Source organism: Dipodomys merriami, unplaced genomic scaffold (genome assembly GCF_024711535.1).
Source record: "Dipodomys merriami isolate MVZ:Mamm:240054 unplaced genomic scaffold, mDipMer1.0.p SCAF_25, whole genome shotgun sequence".
Taxonomy (NCBI): domain Eukaryota; kingdom Metazoa; phylum Chordata; class Mammalia; order Rodentia; family Heteromyidae; genus Dipodomys; species Dipodomys merriami.
The window spans coordinates 20,137,701-20,160,666 of NW_027203937.1; the positions used below are offsets into that span (position 1 = coordinate 20,137,701).

Below are 22,966 nucleotides of genomic sequence, written 5' to 3' on the forward strand. Positions count from 1 at the left end.
AGAGGAGTGGGGAATCCTGGGAGGCTCCTAAAGTAGAAGCCCTGAGGGTGGCAGCTGCTGTCTCCTACAAAGCTCAGCAGGAGCACACTGGAAATGTGTGCTTTCACAGTGCATTCTGACAGGGGCTTTCCCCCCAGCGATCAAGACCTGGTGGATCCCGGACTGAAGAGACCATGCACAACTTGAGCTGTTACAACCCGAGTTCCTTCACCTTGGTTGGGATCCCTGGCTTGGAAAAGTTCCACATCTGGATTGGAATTCCCTTCTGTGTCATCTATGCCGTGTCCCTCGTGGGCAACTGTATCCTCCTCTACCTCATTGCATCCGAGCACAGCCTCCACGAGCCCATGTTTTTCTTCCTCTCTCTGCTGGCCTCCACCGACCTCATCTTGTCCACTACCACAGTGCCCAAGCTGCTCGCTAACCTCTGGCTTGGCTCCCAAGAAATCACCTTCTCTGGCTGTCTCACTCAGATGTTTTTCCTCCACTTCAGCTTTGTAGTGGACTCAGCTATCCTGCTGGCCATGGCCTTTGATCGCTATGTGGCCATCTGTCTCCCCCTGAGGTACAACACCATCCTGACCCCACAGGTGATCCTCAAGCTGGTGGTGAGCATCGTGGTAAGGAGCTTCTCTGTCATCCTGCCAGATGTTTTCCTGCTGAAGCGGTTACCGTTTTGTGGAACACACAGCATCCCGCACACCTACTGTGAGCACATAGGCGTGGCTCGGCTGGCCTCTGCTGACATCTCCATCAACATCTGGTACGGGTTTTCTGTGCCTCTCATGACTGTCATCTCAGATGTCATCCTCATCGCCGTCTCCTACGTGTTCATATTGTGTGCTGTCTTTCGCCTGTCATCCCAGGGTGCCCGCCAAAAGGCCCTGAGCACCTGCGGCTCCCACGTCTGTGTGATCCTCATGTTTTACACCCCAGCCTTCTTCTCCATCCTGGCTCATCGCTTTGGGCACAGGGTCCCCAAGAATGTTCTCATCCTCTTTGCCAACTTCTATGTGGCCATCCCCCCTGCACTGAACCCCGTGGTTTATGGGGTGAAGACCAAGCAGATCCAGGAGAAATTTCTTCTTCTCATCTCTTTGAAAAAGATGCAGAGACTGGAAACGGAAGGAGACATTTAGGTCACATCACTCTGGTAACATTTTATATAAGACACAGAGACAGAAAATTAAGCTGTGTTCGTTGATAACAAGCATTCGCACCATGTAAGTAGCTTAGGCCAATATGAGGAAGAAAATAATCTCCTAGATGTCTGAAAAAACAAATCCAGGGTTTTCTTGGTTTTGTGTTAATCACATTTGTGTTAAGAGAATATTAATAATAAAAACAGAAAGCTGGCAAAACTAAGATTTTTAAAAATTCTGGTGACTGCTAATTTTTCAGATGTTTCAAGAACAGATATTTTCTAACATAGAACTCATCCTGCCTTGTGTTTCTCAGCTTCTGGATGAATCTCAGTGTTCTCTGCTTTCTTTGTCAAGTGGTCATGGGTTCTTCCCACTACCGCTACCAGCTCCTGGCTCACACATCTGCAGACAGTCTGGATTTTGCAGTGGTCTCTTCCTGCCGCCTTTTCCTGACCTTCAGGTTGCAAATGCATGCTCTGAGAAGAATCTAAACTGCTTATTTATATATCCCAATTGAAGTGCATTTTATCATTGTTTCCACATCTACTTAAGCTATTGAGAATAATATTAGTTAATTCAGATTATAAACAAAAGCAGAAATATAATTGAGATGAAGAATTTCACCACAAATGTGTTCAATTTCTTCATAGAGATCTTTATCCACAAATGACTTAAAACTGCTATAATTAATTTATTCAAATATGACATGCAACGAACTATTTTTCTCTGTAAACAGTGTTCTTTTTTTCTTTCTTGTGGTTAGTGACATTAATAAAAACATGAATTGCTTTGAATCCATAGCTTTTCTTTCTTTCTATGCTACCTTTCAACAAAATAGACTCAACACTTGAACTGAATATTTTAATTTAAGGTGCTTATAAGTCATTCCAGTAGATCTATACATTCTATTCTTGCCTTTATTATGGAATTGAATTTGAGCAGGTAATAATCTATTTTTTCTCTCTCTGAGAGTACCTCAAAGTAATTTCCTTCTTGGTAGTACTAGAGGTTAAACTCAGGGCCAAGTACTCTACCACTTGTACCACATACCTTCAGCTACTTCAAAATCATCTTGGAGTTGAAACCTCTCTCCTTCTACTTCAAGGCTTTTGTAAAACCAGTGGGAACATTTTGCAAATCACAAAGAGTTGTGCTACTTTTCACCTTGAAATTCTCCACTGAGTGAAGAAATACTGGTCTTCCTTGAGATTATTTCAGGGAATGAAAAATTTAAATTAAAAAAGTAGACCTTAAGACCATCAGTTTTAGAGAGGTCCTATCAATTACCCAAGGGAAAAGAATACTGCACAGAGAATCTAAGAAGAATTTCAACAAACAGACCTGGTAACATTCCCCTCAGCTTATTACCATTAGATCATATTTTTACCATTTAATCACATTTCTACATGGGCATTCACTCTTTTCACAAAACCTAAGCTTAAAAATTTACAGGTTTCTTTGGATCTTTGGCTCTTGATTTCTGAAGTCTTCTGTGTCACGCGAAATTTGGATTAAATAAATTTGGTATAGTTCTCTTATTAGTTCTTTTTTGGTATAAGGATGGTGGTTTTGAAATAGGGGTATCAGGTCTGGCCTGTGCCATCTTGGCCACATGGTGGATGGTAGGGCTTGGCATCTTCTCTTCATGGTGCAGGAAGGTGAAGCCCCCACCTCCCCAGCTAATAGGCCTGCGTGAATCCCTGGAGGCAGGAACAGGGACTTGGTGATAAGTTAGTAAACCTGTCAGTCCAGTGCCTGGGACTGGGAGTTTCTTGTGACCCTGCCCCCTGACCTGACTCTATTCAGGCCCATACCAGCTCAGTTCCATTATGTCCTGCTACATGTCTCCGTGTTCGTGTCCTGTCTCCTGGCTATTCTCTGGTCACCATGGTGTCCCAATTCAGCTCTCCATTGGAGGTGAATTGGTTTGTCGGTATTGGTATTGTTTTTGTTCTTTCTTTCTTCTCTGGCATCATATTTGTGGCTGCTGGTCTTTGAGACAGGAGTCCACCATGCAGTCACTGGCCTTTAAATATGAGGACATATGCCTGGATTTCAGAATTATATTAATTAATTAATTAATTATTTGCCTCATATAGCTATAGTATAGTCTCTCTTTTTTTTTCTTTTCTTTTCTTTTTTTTTTTTGTCGGTCGTGGGGCTTGAACTCTGGGCCTGGGCGCTGTCCCTCAGCTCTTCAGCTCAAGACGAGCGCTCTACCACTTGAGCTACAGTGCCACTTCCGGTTTTCTGGTGGTTTATTAGAGATAGGAATCTCATGGTCTCTCCTGCCCGGGCTGGCTTTGAACCGCGATCCTCAGATCTCAGCCTCCTGAATAGCTAGGATTACAGGCGTGAGCCACCAGCGCCCGGCTCTCTCTTTTTTTTCTGAAGTAGCCTTCCTGATTTCCTTGAAAAATAGAAATGATATTTTACAATATTTGAGGCAATGCTATAAGAGACCTTACAGTTTCCTCATTGGTATCTTTGAATATTTACTTTTTGGATACTTCCTAGTATATACTCACTACACTGAGAATTCCAAGTCACATGTCATGTGTTGGACAGTCCTGGCTGAACTTCTAGTTAACAATCAACATCTACTGCATAAATGTCAATCAAGCTTAGAGACTACTAGAACTCTATCAAAACTCTGATTGCAGCCATCTGAGCAAGATAAACAAAGCAGAAATTCTCACTTGATCCTAGAATTGTGAGAAATGATAATAGATTCTTTAAAGCCATTACTTTTGGGGATAATGGTTTATACCAGTAGATGACTTCATTTTGTTTTCAGCACTCTAAACCTCCTTCCAAATATCTGGACTGTGCTCTTCCAGCTACGTAAGTCCTTAGAAATGCCTTAACATGTTTACACAAATATATACAAATCATTACTATTGTAAATTCCAGGCATTTTGTCTCTGGTCCACCAACTCTTATTTTCCAGATCCCTTTCTCTGGAATTACAATATGTCTTTGAATACTAAGGCCTCAGTAATAAATTTCTCTTATTGCCTTTTCACACTTATTCATTGTTCTCATTTCTAAGTTTTCCTCTTTGACAGAATAAATTTTATAGTTCATTCTTATAGCTATCTTTAACACAAAAATTCTTTTCCTCTCCCCCTTCACTCTCCCTAATGTGCCTTTTTTATTATTTTATTTATTTCATTATTTTATTATTTTTTGGTGCCACAAAAAATCTTCTAAAGTTAACCCCAAACCTACATTGCACCTGTAGTGATGAGTCCAACAGTTCTCTCCTCATTCTTGAATGATCACTTTTTGGTTTTAGATCTTTCTCGATGCAATATGAACATTTGATAACACTTATCAAATATTAGCATTCCTACGTTGACCTCATAAAAATAGTTGAGGGACGTGTCTCAACTATTTTTATGAGGTGAGAATTACCTTGCTACTAATGCCCCACAAATAGAACACAATAACTAAAGAATATTGGCATTAAAAAAAGAATATTGGCAATAAAATCTTGAACATAATTCCAGTGAACTTATTATAATACAGTTTTTACAAGTTTCAACACTAACATGATAGCCCAGATTGTTTTTAAAGAATTACTTTTGATTATGACATTGATTAAGATGCATTGCACTTATAAATTGGTTTGTGGAACTACTTGAAGTTAATAAAATACAATAAAAAAAGAAAAAAAAGAATTCCAGTGAACTTTCTGTCTTGGTGATATTCATCTGTAATCACAAGTCCTCAGGAGGCTGCAGCAGAAGAATGCTAGCTGAAGTTCAGCTTGGTCTACATAGGAATGCTTTACTTCAACAACAAAATGCTGCCAACAGAATCTCACAACAGATAAAAAGAGTTATACAGGACCAGGTTCAGAGATATATACCTGTAATCCCAGCATCTTGGAAGATAGGTTCAAGAAAATTATGAGTTTGAAACTGGTCTGGACAAAGTTAATGAGGTTCAAGTAGTAGAGCCCTTACCTAGTATGTACCTAGGTTGAGTTCCTATGTACTGAAAAACAATCTACAATGTGATTTACCAAGTGGGATTTATTGTAAGAATGCAAAGTTGGGTTAACGTCTGAAAATCAATATAATATATGGTGTTAGTAGAGTATAAAACAGACATCACATGATCATCTCAAAGGAAAGCATATGACAAAATCCAACCTCCTTTGATGATAAAAAAAATCTGGAAATATAAGGAACCATCCTCAAGCTGGTAAGGGACGTCTACAAGAAATTTATAGTTAATAGGATAATAATTAATATCCTAAATAAAGCATCTTCCTGCATACACAAACAAGACAATGATGTCTATTTTTACCCCTTCTGTGTATACTATGGTGGAAGTGCTAATTGGGCAACTAGGTAAAGAAAAGAAATGAAAGATTGGAAAGGTAGAAGTGAAGCTGTTTATCTTTGAAGATGACATAACATACCATGCTAAAACAAAAAACAAAAAAAATTCATAACTCCACACAAAAAGCCATTAAAACTAACAAGAAAGCTCAGCAAAGTCACAGGATGCAAAAGCAACATAAAGAATTAAGTTGTATTTCTAGTTTTTGGGTTTTTTTGGGTCCGGTCGTGGGGCCTGAACTCTGGGCCTGGGCGCTGTCCCTCAGCTCTTCAGCTCAAGGCTAGCGCTCTACCACTTGAGTCACAGCGCCACTTCTGGCTTTTTTCTTTTTTGCTTATGTGGTGCTGAGGAATCGAACCCAGGGCCTCAAGCATGCAAGGCAAGCGTTTTACCACTGAGCCACCTTCCCAGCCCTCAGTTGTATTTCTATGCACTAGAAATAATCCATAGGTAAAATTAAGAACACAATTCCATTTCTAATAGAATTATTGTAAACAAAATAAAGTATTTGGGGGTAAATTTAAGAAAAGAAGCTCAAGTTTCTATACTGAAAAAAAGGAAGTATTACTGAATGGAATTAACGAATATCAAAATGCATGGAAGGGAATACAATGTTCCTGAGTTAGAAAAATTAATATTGTTATGATGTAATACTACTCAAAATGACCTACTGGTCCAGTGCACCTTCCACAAAAAAATTTACTTGCCTTTTTTATTTTTGTAGAAATTGACTAGCTTGCTGTAAAACTCATGACACAGAAGAATAAATATAATCTTGAGGGCTGAGAAGGTGGCTCAGTGGTAGAGTGCTTGCCTTGCATGCATGAGGCGCTGGGTTCAATTCCTCAGCACCACATAAGCAGAAAAAACCAGAAGTGGCGCTGTGGCTCAAGTGGCAGAGCACTAGTCTTGAGCTGAAGAGCTGAGGGACAGCGCCCAGGCCCAGAGTTCAGGCCCCACGACTGACCAAAAATAAATAAATAAATAAATAATCTTGAAAAGAAGAACAAAGTTGAAGAGTTCCCACTTCCCAATTTCAAACATACTACAAATCGACAATAAGCAAGATTATGTGTTACTATAATAAAGATACAAAAATAAATGGAACAAGATTGAGAGTGCCAAAATAATCTATGTATCTACACTTAACTTTTTTTTTTTTTTTGTCAGTCATGAGGCTTGAACTCATGACCAGAGTTCATTCAGACCCCACGGGCACCCCCCCCCCCCAAAAAAAAGAAACCTAGTCCCTTCAGCAACTGCTAGGAACAATTTGATATCTACATGCAAAAGAATAAAGTTAGATCCCATCTTGCAGTTATGTAAATACAAACTGAAATTAAGTCAAAAACTTAAACACAGGGGCTAAAAATATAAAAGAAGAAGAAAATAGCTGTAAACCTTGTGACCTAGAATTAGACAGTGTTGTCTTTCACCGAAAGCAAGAGTGACAAGGAGAAAATAAAACAGAATAAAACTGAAGGAAAAAAACTGTCAACACTTTGTGCTTCCAATGATACAATCAAAGAGAAAAAAGACAATTCTACAGACTTGATTATGGACTTGTAGCTAGAATATGTAAAGAACTCTTACAACTCAATAATAAAAAGATAAACTGAGAAATCAAGAAAAAAAGAAAAAAGGACCACAAACAGTACAATAAAAACCCTTCTTGTTTCTATTTCTTGGAGTTCATTTCAATAAACATCATTTTTTATGATCACATGCACATAGCTATCACCCTCTCCTAAGTATATTCTCCTTTGGTCTCATTGTGTGAATGTTTAGAGTTCTGTTGAATTAATCATTTTCCAGTATAATTTTTTTTTGGTTTATTTGATGCTGGTGGGGATGTGACCAAAAGGGAGCTACTACATTGTTGGTGGGAATATAAACTTGTTCAACCACTCTGGAAAGTACTATGGAGGTTCTTCAAAAGACCTAGCAATCTCACTCCTGAGCATTTATCCAAATGTCCACAAACCATTCCATACTGACGCCACAAGCATGACCATGTTCAGTGCAGCATTGTTTACCATCGCTAAGTTATGGAATTAACCCAGATGCCTCTCAGTGGGTGAAGAGAATGAGAAAATGTGATATATATATGTATATGTTATATATAATGGAATTCTATGCTCCCATTAGAAAGAATGGCATTGCCCCATTTGTAAGGATATGGAAAGACTTGGAAAAAGTATTAAGCAAAGGAAGCTAGACCCAAAGAAACATAGGCTTCCTGGTTTCCTTCATTTGTAATAATTAGAATGTGCCTATGAAAACAGCATCCACTTACTTTTAGAAATCTGCTGGCAGCATTTTATATTATTTGATGTGTATTTCCTCCTTTCTAAGATATGCTCTGCTTATTTTAGAAAGTGCTTAGACTTTCCCTGGTTCTTCTTCATCACTTATAACATAAAATGATCTCTGATGTTCTTCATACACATCTATTCCTTTTTGCCTACTTAACCTCATAGATTCATAAGACACCCTCTGTGATGATTATTAACATATATATATATATATCTTCAGTGTGGACCATTTCTGAAGACTCCTGACTTGTGGATTAGCAACTGCCAATGTGTTAACTTGTTAGTGGATTATGGTAAAAGAATGCACATCACATGTGTGGTACTAAATTAGAAACCTAAAGGAAGTTGTACAAATTCAACTCAAGGTACATCTTATTATATATCTCTTCCTTTCTTCCTTAATTGCTTTCCCTGACAAGACTAAGAAAATTTGGTTTCTCCCTGCCCCCCCCCCAACAAAAGAAATCTTGTTGCTATTAATCTCTTAAATCAGGGCCCTCATGGTTCTCTCTCCTGTATTGAATATGATCAACCTTTAACAGAAGGTCCTGGCAGGAATGGCATGTTTCCCCAGAGATCATATGTAAAGATTGACCTCTATATTTAGCAGCGGAGACCATTGGTGCTCTGAGCTAACCACTGTCTCTCTGGACAAAAGCTCAGTCACATGGTAGTGATAAATGGGAGCTCACTTCTCCATCCAGGAGCTGTTCTACTTGTGCTGGCTGGGTCAAGTCTTCTCAACTGCTTCTGGCCACTGAGAGAGACAAGGGTGAGTGTTAAATGGCCAAGATGGAAAAAAAATAAGGTTGAAGACAGTTCTATAAAGCCACAAAGAAATGTAGGGGAAATAGAGATGAAAGTAAAAGAGATATTGGTATTTGAAAATATCAATAATGTGGGGGTTGTTTCATTCTGCTGAGAAACTAGGGTTCCTCAGATCTTGCAGGAGTTTGGTCAGCCTTAATGCATATCAGAATTTATCACAGGTATAACCTTTTCTGTCCATCGCTGACTCCTCCCTGTTGCAGTCTGAGGTGTTAGTCTCTTGTTATTTTCCTTGTGGATTTGTGATAAGCCAGATAGATTTCTAGAAACAGCCTTTCTCAAAATAAATAAGTAAGCATTTCTTTGGAAAATAGAGTAATTAGATTTCAAAAATTGTAGAATAAAAGGAAGTGGGTAAAAAAGTAATACTAGTGTTGAATATGATCAAAGCATATTATGTGCATGTGTATAAGTACCACCATATACCCTATTATACAACTAAAAATAAAAATTATTATTTCATCTGATCTTATAAAATACTATGTATTGAAATGAACTGAAGGAAATCAAAACAAATGTTTTTATTTCTTTGTTGCTGTTTTTCTTTTATTTTTTTTCTTGTTTGTTCATTTACTTGTCTTTGGGAGGGGAAGGGGAAACACAGAAATGGAGGGACAAAGAGTGAGCAAATGCAGCAGTGGTACTCATTAGACACTATGTTGAAAATGAACTATATAACTTGTGGGTGGGGACGGTAGGGAAAAACTGGGTGAGAGCAAGGGGAGGGGTGACTTTATACAAAAAGAAATCTACTCAGGGGCTGGGAAGGTGGCTCAGTGGTAGAGCGCTTACCTTGCATGCATGAGGCCCTGGGTTCCATTCCTCAGCACCACATAAGCAAAAAGAAAAAAAGCCGGAAGTGGTGCTGTGGCTCAAGTGGTAGAGCGCTAGCATTGAGCTGAAGAGCTGAGGGACAGTGCCCAGGCCCAGAGTTCAGGCCCCACAACCGGACCCGCCCCCCCCCCAAAAAAAGAAATGTACTCATTACCTGACTTATGTAACTCTAACCCCTCTGTACATCAACTTTATAATAACAATAAAAATTAAAATATTAGCATATATAATGATAATAATTTTATATGTATAATCCTGATCAGTATTGTCTTTCTCAAGGGTTATCTATCTCTCTCTACTTCTACCCTAATCGGAATAAATATTGTAAACTTTTGTTGTGAATGTCTCTAATATATATTATTATGGAGTGACATCACCAAAATACAAATAAAAGAAAAGAGTTCTAAAAATAAGTTTCATACTGTAGTATTTAAGGTATGAACATGATGATGTGAAGATATTGATAGTCAAACATATTTAAGGTATGAACATGACGGTATGATGATACTGATAGTCAAACAGCCAATAGAGTAAGCACAGTAGTTGCATCTTTCCAATTTGTCAAATGAACCAGGCATGAGTGAAGCTCTGTATACTAATTAGGGAGTAACACTGTTCCTGAATATCTAGCATGCACAGTACCACCCAGAAATATAGGAAGTTAGCTGACTTCCTGTCTCCAAAGTGTCTCATCACAGCTGACAAACACCTCCAAGTTAACTTCCTTCTCGTAGATATCCCTGCATAGGCTTTAGAGTCACTAAGCTGTAGTGCGTGCGTGTGTGTGCGTGCGCACGCACGCGCATGCACACACACACACACACACACACACACACACACACACACACACACACACACACAACATATATTTAATTGATGACCAGTTTAGGATATCTTCGAAGACAGTACTTGAGAAAAGGTGAAATCCCAGTGTTCTCACCTTCAGATTATAGATTCAATAAAGGCCAATATGTCTTTCAACTTAAGGGTTTCTAAATGGAATTTCTTCTTTCTTTTAGAAGTGTATATGTAGATGGTTAGATTCAGAGATGTCAGAATCTTAGGAATACTATTCATTGTATGTTTTATGTGCCTTTTCTAAATTAACCATGCATCCTGGAAAGCATGATCATCTGAATTTTATGAGACTGGAGAGGACTATCAAAATTATTCAAGGTAATATAGTTGGGGAGTAATTGAAATACAGCCATGTTATAAACTCAGACAGCCTAAATCTAGGTCATGATCTCTCATTTTTCAGACCATAACCTGGAAGGAGAACTTCAGCAGGGTGCTAATACTGGGTGTCTAGTTATACAAAAAATGTTTGAAGCATTTGAGGAAAACTTGGATTTGGAGACTAAATATCATTTCCTCTGCAAGGCCTTCTGTGAGTAGATACTGGATCATGTGCCTTTTCATAGCATTCATCCATACAGCAGTTTCACATATATTGGAGATCCTTTGATTAATTATGTTCTCTTATTAGTCCATAAGCTTAATATGTCATCAAATGTGTTCTTATCTTCTATAACTTTTCATAGCATTCATCCATACAGCAGTTTCACATATATTGGAGATCCTTTGATTAATTATGTTCTCTTATTAGTCCATAAGCTTAATATGTCATCAAATGTGTTCTTATCTTCTATAACTGCTAAATAATAGACTGTCAGTAAAAATATTTTTGACAAAAATGAAATAAGAGTAGCCTGAGAAAGAATATATAATAATAAATGTTTGTAAAATTGGATATAAGACATTGAGGACAAATAATGTTTATAGACATTATATAGTGATATATAATATATATAATAGTGATTATAGACATTATCTAAATGAAAAGGTAAACATTCCCAAACATAGAACATCTGAAGTTAATAGTGGTTGCTTCTAGAAAACAAGTTGCCACTTACTACAGAGAATTATCCTGAGATTGTTTATTAAGATATTTGGGTGTTAGGAATCATATACTTATTGAACCATAAGTACTTTGTAACTTACATTCCCAACTTGATGACAAGATTATTCATGTTGATTTCATTTGTTTGTATTACTAAGATAAAAGAACAAACATTTATACATTTCCAATATTGGCATTCATATGTTTATAATTATTTATTTTTCATTGTAACTGAAACTTTGAATTTTTAAGACTATGCACTACTTCAGTAAACTCTGCATTAAAACAATTATTATGGTTTTTAAAATACAAATGAAAGCTTGGAATAACATTATTACCTATATAATCGACAGTGACAGAACAAAGTTGAGTTAGCAAATGAAAAATACATGTGGCACTTACAAATTAGGGAGATCCACAGTGCTTTTCTAAAATGCAGTCTTAGATAATCAAGACTAAAGGAAAATAGCATTCTTTGATATTATCGTAGAGGTATTTGATCCTGTATGTGGTTCCACATTCTAAAATTCTTTGCAGGGAAGAATGACTGGATGAACTTGATGTGGATTATTCTAAATAATGAGAATTTTTGACTCTTAAAGCTGAGCTGAGACAAGGTAAGAATCACAGTTTGGGTTTTACATACTGGGGTCTCCCCATGTAAGGATACCACAGGTATTCTGAGGAAACTCTGATTTAATGCATCTCTGAAAGGCTCCCAGTCATTGCCCATGACATTTTTTTGGTTATTTATTTATTTATTTATTTATTTTTGCCAGTTGTGGGGCCAGAATTCTGGGCCTGGGTGCTGTCCCTCAGCTCTTCAGCTCAAGGCTAGCACTCTACACCTTTAGCCACAGCACCCCTTCCAGCTTTTTCTGCTTATGTGGTGCTGAGGAATCAAACCCAAGGCCTCATACATACAAGGCAAGCGCTGTACCACTGAGCCACCTTCCCAGCCCCATGTCTTTATATAATATACATTTTTTATTGTAAAGATACTGTACAGAAGGATTACAGTTACATGAGTAGGGTAATAAGTACATTTCCTATTGAGCATTGTTACCCCCCGCCTCTTTTTTTGTCTTTTTGGCAATTTCCTGGAGCACATACCTTCCTGGCTCTGGACTGACTGTTCTAAAGTATCAAACTCTAAAGCCAGAAAAGTAGAATAAGGCAGAGATGTTTTATGATCAAACTAAGGAAGAAATGCATTGTGTAGGCAGATTTAAGCTGTACCACCTCCTCCTCCTCCTCCTCCTCCTCCTCCTCCTCCTCCTCCTCCTCCTCCTCCTCTTCCTCTTCCTCCTTCTTCTTCTATTTTCTGAACTTCAAGAGCTTATACAAGGGGATTACAATATCCATCTCAGTGTTTAGACCTTCTTGATCAGAGTCACTCCTTCCATCATTCTGCCTATCCCATCTGTTTCCTCCCCTAGACTCATTAGCCATTTCCCACTTCCTTTATCACATAGTATTTTGGTTATTTATCCCCTGTTCTCATTTTCATTCATCTACTTCCTTCCCAAGATCCCCCCTTTCAATCTATTTTCTAAGGTGTATATGATTAATTTATTAATATTAAGCATGCTATTCCACATTACCTCTTGGAGTATTTAATACAATGAAAAGAACATGCCCTAACAAGGTAAGATATCACCTAATTTATAAGAAAATCTCCCAAGAGAAATTTTCCTTTTGTTTTTGGTGTTGTTACTTGGGCTTGAATTTAATGCTGCATTTTTTTCCTTTCTGCCCATCCTGGGGCTTGACGAAGGATCAAGAAAATGTGGTATATATACACAATGGAATTCTATGCTTCTGTCAGAAAGAATGATATGGCTCCATTTGTAAGGCAACAGATTTAATTTAGATCATTTGTTGAGAATTTAATATGGAAACCATTTGCAAAAGGATTGGGCATGTGTAGAGAAGTCACAAGTGCTTGTGAAGTTCCCTAAGTGAAGCAGTCACTTCTGAAATGCATGGACTAAAGGGACAGGGGAAGATAAAATCAGGACAAGAAAATAGAGCCAGAAAACCTATTCAGACAGGGATGCAAGGCTTCCAACAACTTTGTTCAAAAGGAACTGGAGGGATAAACATCAGACTTCACCCTTTTGTCCACCCCCTTTTAACTTCGTTGGTATTTCTTATTGTCAAATCCATTGGCAGTGATGGGGTGAGGGAGTTTGTTGATGTGGGATCTATAGAGGTCAGTGTTGTGGAATCCAACACATGATACAAAGTGGTATAGACTACAGGACTTAAATTTAAACTATTCTATAAAGCATATGCTAAAAAAAAATCAGACTGCTGTATTACAGTTGATGATATACAGTTAGACTATTTGGGAAGCAATGAAAAATCTCCACCAGAAGACATATGCAGATAAATACTGTTAGTTACACAACATTTTAATAACCTAAACAAGAAGTGAGGAAGACATGGATTTGAGTAGAACTGACGGGTGTAGAGGATAGACAAGACATTGAACAGATATTAAGGGGAAAGGAATGGCTTTTTGAGTGACACGATTTCATTTTCTGTCCACTTTCAGGAAGACAGAGACCTCTCTTCTACATTCAGCATGCTCTCTGCCTCTGTCCCCAACCACACGGCCTTCCATCCCTCCACGTTCATTTTACTTGGAATCCCTGGCATGCAAGAGCAGCACGTGTGGATCGCCATCCCCTTCTGCTCCATGTACCTCCTTGCTCTGGTTGGCAATGGCACCATCCTGTACATCATCGTAACAGACCGATCTCTGCACGAGCCTATGTACCTCTTCCTGTGCCTGCTCTCCATTACTGACCTGGTACTCTGTTCCACAACGCTGCCCAAAATGCTAACAATATTCTGGCTTAAGTCTCATGTCATTTCCTACCATGGCTGCCTCACCCAGATGTTTTTTGTTCATGCAGTCTTTGCCACCGAGTCAGCTGTCCTGCTGGCCATGGCTTTTGACCGCTACGTGGCTATCTGCCGTCCACTTCATTACACATCCATCCTCAATGCCACCATGATTGGGAAGATTGGCCTGGCATGTGTGATTCGTGGCCTTGTCTTTGTTTTTCCCTTTGTCATTCTCATCGAACGGCTACCTTTCTGTGGGCATCAAGTCATCCCCCATACCTACTGTGAGCACATGGGCATAGCCAAACTGGCCTGTGCTAACATCAAGCCCAACACCATTTACGGTCTTACTGTCGCGCTTTCTGTCACCGGCATGGATGTGGTTCTTATCGCTACCTCCTATATCCTGATCTTGCAGGCTGTGTTGCGATTGCCCTCCAAGGACGCCCAGTTCCGAGCATTTAGCACATGTGGAGCCCACATTTGTGTGATTCTTGTCTTCTATATCCCTGCCTTTTTTTCCTTCTTCACCCACCGTTTTGGCCACCACGTACCTCCTCAGGTCCACATTATACTTGCGAATCTTTATCTCCTTGTACCTCCTGTGCTCAACCCCATGGTCTATGGGATCAATACCAAACAGATCCGCCTAAGAATATTGGACTTCCTTATAAGGAGGAGATAACCATACTCCACACATACTCAAGGAACAAGAGGGAAAAGTTGCAATTTACATTTTACCTTCTTCAGTAGCTCTTGTCCTTGTACTGGAGCTAATCCCCAAAAGCCAGGATTGTGTATTATCTGAGATTCTTAAGTATTTAGAGCAATGCACTCAAACATGTTATGTCTACAGAATTCCACTTTCCTGTCATATTACCAGATAGCCCGTTAAGGGACCTGCAAAGTCTTGAAAGGACAAAGTCCAGTGGCAATGTGAGAACCACGGAGATTTATTCTTTCCATGTACAGAAATCTCATATGGTCAGAGTAGGGGATATGTCTGAAGAAAACAACTCTTAACTTCTCACCTCAAGGAATTGAGAATAAACACACATTCATTCATTCATTCATCTGCTCACTCATTCATATCAGCATTTTCTTAGACCAAGAGTGTCTTCACTGACAGTGTCAGCCACAGCTCAGTGAGATGAAGGCCTCTGGGAAGTAGGATTAGGTTTGAAATAGATGAGGCTCACCGCTAGGTGATGTATTCAGAGATATCTGCAAAGACAATTGCATGGGAAAACCACAGAACAAGTTTCTCATGCAGTTACTTCAAAAGTCATTGTTTGTGGCTTCTGACTTACAAACAAAGCTTGTTCTTGGTCTTCACTGAAGAAGATTTCTTTGGTATTGTAATAATCAGCTAGGCTCCAAGAAACTTATTCTTGTACATATTTTTAGCTAATAATGTCACTATCCCTTTTCAAGTGAAAACTATTACATTCACAGCCATTGAAAGCTTAAACTGGGAGTTCTTATGGAGTTGTAATGTATCCAAGTCCTTCCTTGTAAGGCTATTTGGTAGACAAACAGGTAGTAAGGAAAGAAAAAGTGAACTTGGCCTCTTGGTGATAATCTAAAAATCTCTGGTTAGTTTACTATGTCAATCAGCATTTAAATAGAGAAAAACAGAAGGCAGGGATAGTGATACATGTCTGTAAACTCAGCATTAGAAGCCTAAGGCAAGAGGAGCCTATTCTACCTAAGGAGATTGAGTCTAAATAAAGTCAGTCAGGTGCTGGTGGCTCACACCTGTGCTCCTAACTACTCAAAATGCTGAGCTCTGGAGGATCTTGGTTTGAAACCAGTTGATCAAACAAGCAAGCCAAGGGACCACACACACAATATGTATTGGGACTAGTGCTCAAGTATTAGAAGGTCTGGCAAACACAAAGTTCTGCATCCAAACTTTCTAGTACCACTTAGAAAGATATCTCTTTATATATCTATCTCTATGTAGACACATATGTACCTAGATAAATCTGGCTCTATCTATCTATTGATAACTAGATATATAATACTCTTGATATTTCTAGCTCTATCTTTAAAGATCCATACGTTCTAATCATGAAATCATTTTCTTTATTATTAATTGACCAAAATTATTTTAATATACATTTATACAAATGGAAATATATATTTAGAAAAACAGACATATACAACCATACAAATATATGATAAAATTATAAATTTAGATCTATCAACTTTAGCTTAGACTATCAATATATTAAATAAAACGATGTCTATATTGTTTGAATTTATAATCTTAAGAAGTTATAACTGACATAATAACCAAAATGTGTAATATTCTTTATAGAAGTAATATATAATCAGATCTATGTATGTGAACAGAGATATGTTTCAGAGATGTAATGCTGAACAAAACTCAAAATGCAGAAGAATGACATGATTTATCATTTATATAAAGCATAAAAATGTGCTCTACATTATTTTAGAATATATGAATATAAGTATACAAACATTATAAATATATAACATACACATAATATAAATGCAATATGAAATATACATATATATGAAGTAAAAGTATAAAAACATAAAACATTTGATACATTGATAACTAAAAGGAAAATGAAAAGGGAAAAAAATGGCCACATATATGAGCCACTGAGGAGGAGTTTACGTTTGGCTTAGTATTTTATTTTTGTTAGTTTTTTTAGTAATTTATTAACACATAGTAACTGATTACACATATTTTGTGTTTTATTAATTGCACACATTAATGAGTTTCACTGTAACATTTTCACATGTACATACATCATGGTTTGATCAAATCCATCCCTTCCACTGCCCTCTATTACTCCTTACTATTCTTCCTCTCCTAGTCTACTTATCCTTCCTTAGTAATCCCTCTACTCAGCCTAGCTAGCCATCAGGGGATGAATGGATGAAGAAAATGTGGTATGCAGACACGTGATGTAGTATTCAGCCACAGGGAAGAACAAGATCATGGTGTTCACAAGCAAAAGGATGGAACTGGAGAGCATCAGTTAAGACAAATAAGCCAGAGCAAGGAAAGAAATATCACCTATTCAGGATCAAGATGTTAAAAATACATGAGATTAAGAGGGTAGTACTATTTGGAAAAAGAAAAAGAACAGTTGTTGGGAAGGCTAGGGAAGATAATGGAGGGCTATTATAATCAAAGTATGTTATACACATGTATGAAAAAATGTGCAATGAGACCCATTTGTTTATTTAAATACTTTTTTATTGTTGGCACTGGGATTTAAATTCATGGTTTCAGTCTTAGTAGGAAAATACTCTACCACCTGAATAATAATAATTGCTTTAGCTATTCTGAGTTAATACTCAACTGTGTAAATATTTCATAATTTCTGAATCTATTAATTGTTCAGTGGGCATCTAGGCTGATTCCATAACTTGACTATAATGAATAGTGCCATAGTGATCAAAGATGTTCAAACGTTTCTATTATATGCTGACAGATTCCTTTGATAAATTGTACAGGAGTGAGACCTGTTATTTCAGTGATTTTGTGTTTGCTTTGTTTTTCCTATGTGTGAATTTTACAGTATTTCTAGCAAGTTACCTTTTTAATTTTTTTTTTTTGCCAGTCTTAGTGCTTGAACTCAGGGCCTGGATACTGTCCCTGAGCTTCTTTTGCTCCTGAGCTTCTTTCGCTCAAGTCTAGCACTCTACCACTTGAGCCACAGCACCACTTCCAGCTTTTTCTGTGTATGTGGTACTGAGGAATCAAACCCAGTGCTTCATGCATGCTAGGTAAGCACCTTACCACTGAATCACATTCCCAGTCCACCTTTTTAATTTTTAAAAATTCTATTAATTGTACAAAGAAGCTACAATTCCATAAGTCAGGTTGTAAATACAATGCATTTTGATCAATGCCACCTTCCCATCATTCTCCTTCATTCTCTTTTCCATCCTTACCCTCACGTTATGTTGTTCAATTTTTATATACTGTACATTAAACATAATGACTGCATTTTTTCACTCTTTCTCCCACCATTTATGCCCCTCCTCCTTTGTCTTCCCTCCCAAAACAATTTTTTTGCTTCCTGGTAGCAAGCAAGCTTCCCTACTCCTCCTCTGGTCCTGGGGATTGAACTCAGGGCCTTGGCCACTGTCCCTAAACCTCTTTGTACTCAAGGCTAGCATTCTACCACTTGAGTCACAGTGCCACTTCTGGCTTTATCTGAGTAGTTTATTGGAGATAAGAGTCTCACAGACTTTTCTACCTGGGCTACTTTGAACCACAATCCTCAGATCTCAGGCTCCTGAGTAGCTAGAATTACAGGTGTGAGCCACCAGCACCTAGCAGCAAGGTACTTTAAAAAAACTTTAGTAAATTGCTTCTTTTGCATTAATAAAAATACATATGGCCATACCAGGACCTAGCAAGAAGGACGCTGAGGCCAAAGAGGCTATGTGGGCAAAGGTAATGTGGATTGCAGAAGATGTACAGATGAATGTCTAGGGTGAAACCCTTGGTCTGGGACAAACGTTAGAGAGTGAAAGCCAGAAAGGTTTGGGACTGACTGATGGGGGTTGTGGGGGAGGGCTGCTATCAGGAATTTTGCTAGGGTATTCATCAACAGGTGTTGCCCCTCTAATGGCTTAATGGACATGATTATTATTTCAGCCAGTGTAAAGTCTCTTCTAGTTCTCACACTGGCTCATGCCACCGTTAGTTCCAGATTATGTTTAAAAAACTGTTACTGTGTACATTTAAGGAGTACAATACGCTTTTGCAACATACCTATTAGATTAAAATGGTTAGTATAGTAAAAAAATGTTCATTATCTTATAGACATTCATTTTTTCTCCACTGTATCAAGAGAAGCTACAATTTACTCCTTCAACAAGTCTTGATACAATATGCTGTTACCATGTAGAGTGTTCACATGTACATTACATCTTTGGACTTGTTAACCTTACAAATTTCCTGTTTTATGTCTTTTGACCTACATTTCCCCATTTTCTCTGTCCAACCTGCCTGCTAATAAAGACCACTTTATTTTATGTATCTATAATGTGAATTTCCCCCCCAACTCCACACATAAGTAAGGCCATGCAATACTTTTCTTTCTGTGTCTGACTTATTTCACTTAGCATAATGCTCAATAAATGTATCAGCGCTATGACAAATGTCAGAATCTGCTTTCTTGAGGCAGAAATATGTATACACATATATGTGCAAGTGCATGTATAGACACACCCATCACATTTTATCTGTTCATTCATTGAACTTTGTCTGCTCCTCAGGTTCCTACAAAAAGGGCAAAGACTGAACATTTCCAGAATCTTTAAGATGAATCAGCCCCATCTCCTAAGAGCTCAAGCAACCCCAAGGGACTATTTTTTTTTTAGCTTAATAGTAATGGTGCCTTTGTATATGGGAGTATAGCAACCAGCTAATTCTAAAGCCCCTAGGGATCCTTTATTTACATTACTTAAAAAGCCACATCATGATTTTAGATGTCCAAAAGTGAGGTGTGAAGAGATGTGGGGCCATGAATACATCCATCCACATGAATGTTTGCTAAAAGTCACCTGCATGTATACTCTCACCCAAACACAGCTGCAGGTGTCTGTGAACAGCTTCCTATTCTCTTACTGCCTCACAGTCAGGTAAGGGGTTTTAGGTGAAGGTGGGCTTCCTTTTCACGTTCCATAGTCACCTAGTGCTTGTCATCTACCACCCTATGCCTCACTGTGTTCTTCATCATTACAGCAAAGTTATTAAAAAGCTTTCCGTTCACTCAGGTCCCGCAACTGCTAAAACTATTCTTTAAGTTTGGAGGGCAGAAATTATTTTGAGCTTTTAATTTTTTGTTAAAGAAAAACTACTGTTGGTATACCATGTCTGTGGGCGTTGGAGAGGAAGTTATTTCTATTTTTTTGTAGTTTTGCCCGTAGTTTTATATACTTTGGTGCAAGGTTTTAGTGGAAATGTTCATTTCATAATATTTCATAATATATTCTTTTTTGTTGTTGTTGTTGTTGATCATGGGGCGTGAACTATGGGCCTGAGCACTGTCCCTCAGCTCTTCAGCTCAAGGCTAGTGCTTTACCACTTGAGCTACAGCCCATTTCTGGTTTTCTGGTGGTTTATTGGAGATAAGAGTTTAACAGACTTTCCTGCCCAGGGTGGCTTTGAGCGCGATCCTCAGATCTCAGCCTCCTGAGTAGCTAGGATTACAGGTATAATCCGTCGCTCGGTTTCATTCTTATATTTAATAGCATTTTTTTTTTACTGAATAATAACTTAAGATTCTTTTTTGTTCATTCTTTGTTTTTATCTATATGAAGAATTGCAATGTTTTAATTTTATTTTATCTCATTGTAAAGATGCTATACAGAGTGGTTACAGTTACATGAGTAAGGTAATGAGTACATTTCTTGTTGAACATTGTTGCCCCCTCCTTTGTTTTTCTCCTACTATCCCTTCCCTCCTCACCTCCCCCACTCACCCCCCAGAAGTTGTAAAGTTCGTTTCTAACATAGTGTCTTGTGAGTATCATTGTTGCAATGGGTCATCCTGTGTCCTTGTTTCAGCATTTTGTCATTCCCCTTCCCCTCCCCAAATTAGATAAATGATATACAGGGTGCAGGGTACCAAAATCAAATACAGTGACAACAGGGGTTATACCATAGGGGGAAGAACACACAAAATAAACAACAACAAAAAAAGCACATAGTACGTTAAAAACAACAAGGTTAAGGAAAAACCTCTGTGTCCATATCTTGGGGTTCATTTCACTTAGCATCATCTGATATGGTCATAAGTACACAGCTTTTGAGCTTTTTTGCTCATCTGATAAGATTGTCCTAGACGTATACTAATTATTGCAAATAAGGGAAACCATGCAACCTATATTTCTTTGGGTCTGGCTTACTTCACTTAATATGTTTTTTCCCAAGTCTTTCTATTTCCTAACAAAAGGGGCAGTGTCATTCTTTCTGATGGAAGCATAGAAATCCATTGTATGTGTATATATATATATGTGTGTGTGTGTGTATATATATATATATATATATATATATATATACATACATACACACACACACCAAATTTTATTGATCCATTCATCTACTGAGGGTCATCTGGATTCTTTTGCTTTTGTTTTTATTTTAAAAATTACCTTTAAGTAGTTGTATGCAGGGTTTCAATTCAACATGTCATGTAGGGAGTACCATGCATCTTGATCAGTTCACCCCTTTCTTTCATCACTCTCTCCAGTCTCTCCCACACACCCAGACCCTCAAATTATCTTGTTCCATGTTTTACATAAATATACAGATATATAGATAGAAAATATATATAGATATATAGTTGTAGATATATTAGCATGTTAGTAAATGAAAACATGACAAAATATCTTCTCTACAACATTGATGCAATTATCGAACGTTGTTAATCAATGTTAATCAATGTTATATATACCGCTGTACAGTGTGATGTGCACTATCCCAATTGCAGAACCATTTGTGTGCATTTTAATATCCTAGTTTTTGTTTTTCATTTTGAAACTCTTTTTATCTTTTGGCATTAGCACTCAGGTCATTTCATGATGGCTCTCCTCAGGTACATCTCCAGGGTGCCACCATGAGGATGTGCAATGCCACCGGCCACCCTCCTTTCTTCATTCTCCAAGGCATTCCTGGGATGGAAGACAAACACCGCTGGATGTCTATCCCCTTCTCCTCCATGTATTTTGTCACTGTGCTCGGGAACTGCACCATCCTCTTCACCATCTCCACAGAGCGTTCCCTCCACAAGCCCATGTTCCTGCTTCTCTGCTTCTTGGCCCTCACAGACCTGGGCATGTCTACAACCACCATTCCTAAGGTGCTGTGCATCTTCTGGTTTGGTCAGAGTAAGATCAGCTACGAAGGCTGCCTGGTCCAGCTGTTCTTCATCCACTCCATCTCTGCCTTACAGTCTGCTATCCTAACGACCATGGCTTTTGACCGCTATGTGGCCATCTGCAAGCCCTTGCATTATGCCACCATTCTTTCTAACAGTCGCATCGGGATCATCGGCCTTGTGAGCTTAGTGAGAGCCATCGTCTTTATTATCCCCATGCCCATCTTCCTTCAGCATATGCCCTTCCATGCCAACCGTGTCATCCCTACCACCTACTGTGAGCACATGGCTGTGGTAAAGCTGGTGTGTGTGGACACCACACTCAACCGTATATATGGTCTCGTGATAGCGCTGTTGGTGGTTGGGCTAGATATCTCAGCCATTGCCTCCTCGTATGTGCTGATCATCCGGGCGATCATGCGTCTGTCTTCTAAGGAAGCCCACCACAAGGCAGTGAACACCTGCACCACGCATATCTGTGTCATGCTCATCTCTTACACACCTTCGCTTTTCTCCTTTCTTACCCATCGCTTTGGCAAAGGCATTCCACCCCATATCCACACGATCCTTGGCAACCTCTATTTCCTTATACCTCCCATGCTCAATCCTATCATTTACGGAGTGAAAATGAAGGAGTTTCGGGACAAAGTGACCAAGTATCTGTGCCTGAGGAAGGAGCCCATCATCCCTGCTCATGGTCAGAAAATCGTTTGATAATTCAGCAGTTACAGGTTTGGGGAAGGAATAGTCAGTGAATGATGTGTGAAGGGAATCAACAAGTGGCAGAAAGAGGCCAAGTTGGTAGGTTAGCTACTAAGAAATTTATGAGAGACCTTGGTTTCAGGAACCCAAA

The 22,966-nt window shown here is 38.5% G+C and overlaps 2 protein-coding genes and 1 pseudogene across 3 annotated transcripts; all 3 read left to right on the plus strand.

Annotated features, from left to right (window-relative positions):
• Positions 1–173: 173 nt before the first annotated feature.
• LOC138836467 (olfactory receptor 52H1-like) lies at positions 174–10,793 on the plus strand. Of its 2 annotated transcripts, none has more exons than XM_070035176.1 (2): positions 174–1,223; positions 10,737–10,793. In XM_070035176.1, exon 1 carries the CDS (start codon positions 174–176, stop codon positions 1,137–1,139), a length of 966 nt encoding a protein of 321 aa, XP_069891277.1. In that variant the 3' UTR covers positions 1,140–1,223; positions 10,737–10,793. The 2 variants fall into 2 exon arrangements, with proteins under 2 accessions (XP_069891277.1, XP_069891278.1); XM_070035177.1 differs by lacking the exon at positions 10,737–10,793 and adding an exon at positions 10,600–10,651.
• Positions 10,794–11,915: 1,122 nt separating this feature from the next.
• On the plus strand, positions 11,916–14,951 carry LOC138836468 (olfactory receptor 52D1-like). The gene is made up of 2 exons (XM_070035178.1): positions 11,916–11,995; positions 13,939–14,951. The coding sequence occupies exon 2, from the start codon at positions 13,969–13,971 to the stop codon at positions 14,917–14,919; it is 951 nt and encodes a 316-aa protein (XP_069891279.1). The 5' UTR covers positions 11,916–11,995; positions 13,939–13,968; the 3' UTR covers positions 14,920–14,951.
• Positions 14,952–19,746: 4,795 nt separating this feature from the next.
• On the plus strand, positions 19,747–22,966 carry LOC138836596 (olfactory receptor 52E4-like; annotated as a pseudogene).

Coding starts and splice junctions, on each gene's coding strand:
- LOC138836467 (XM_070035176.1), top strand. CDS start 174: ATGCACAACTTGAGCTGTTACAACCCGAGTTCCTTCACCTTGGTTGGG.
- LOC138836468 (XM_070035178.1), top strand. CDS start 13,969: ATGCTCTCTGCCTCTGTCCCCAACCACACGGCCTTCCATCCCTCCACG.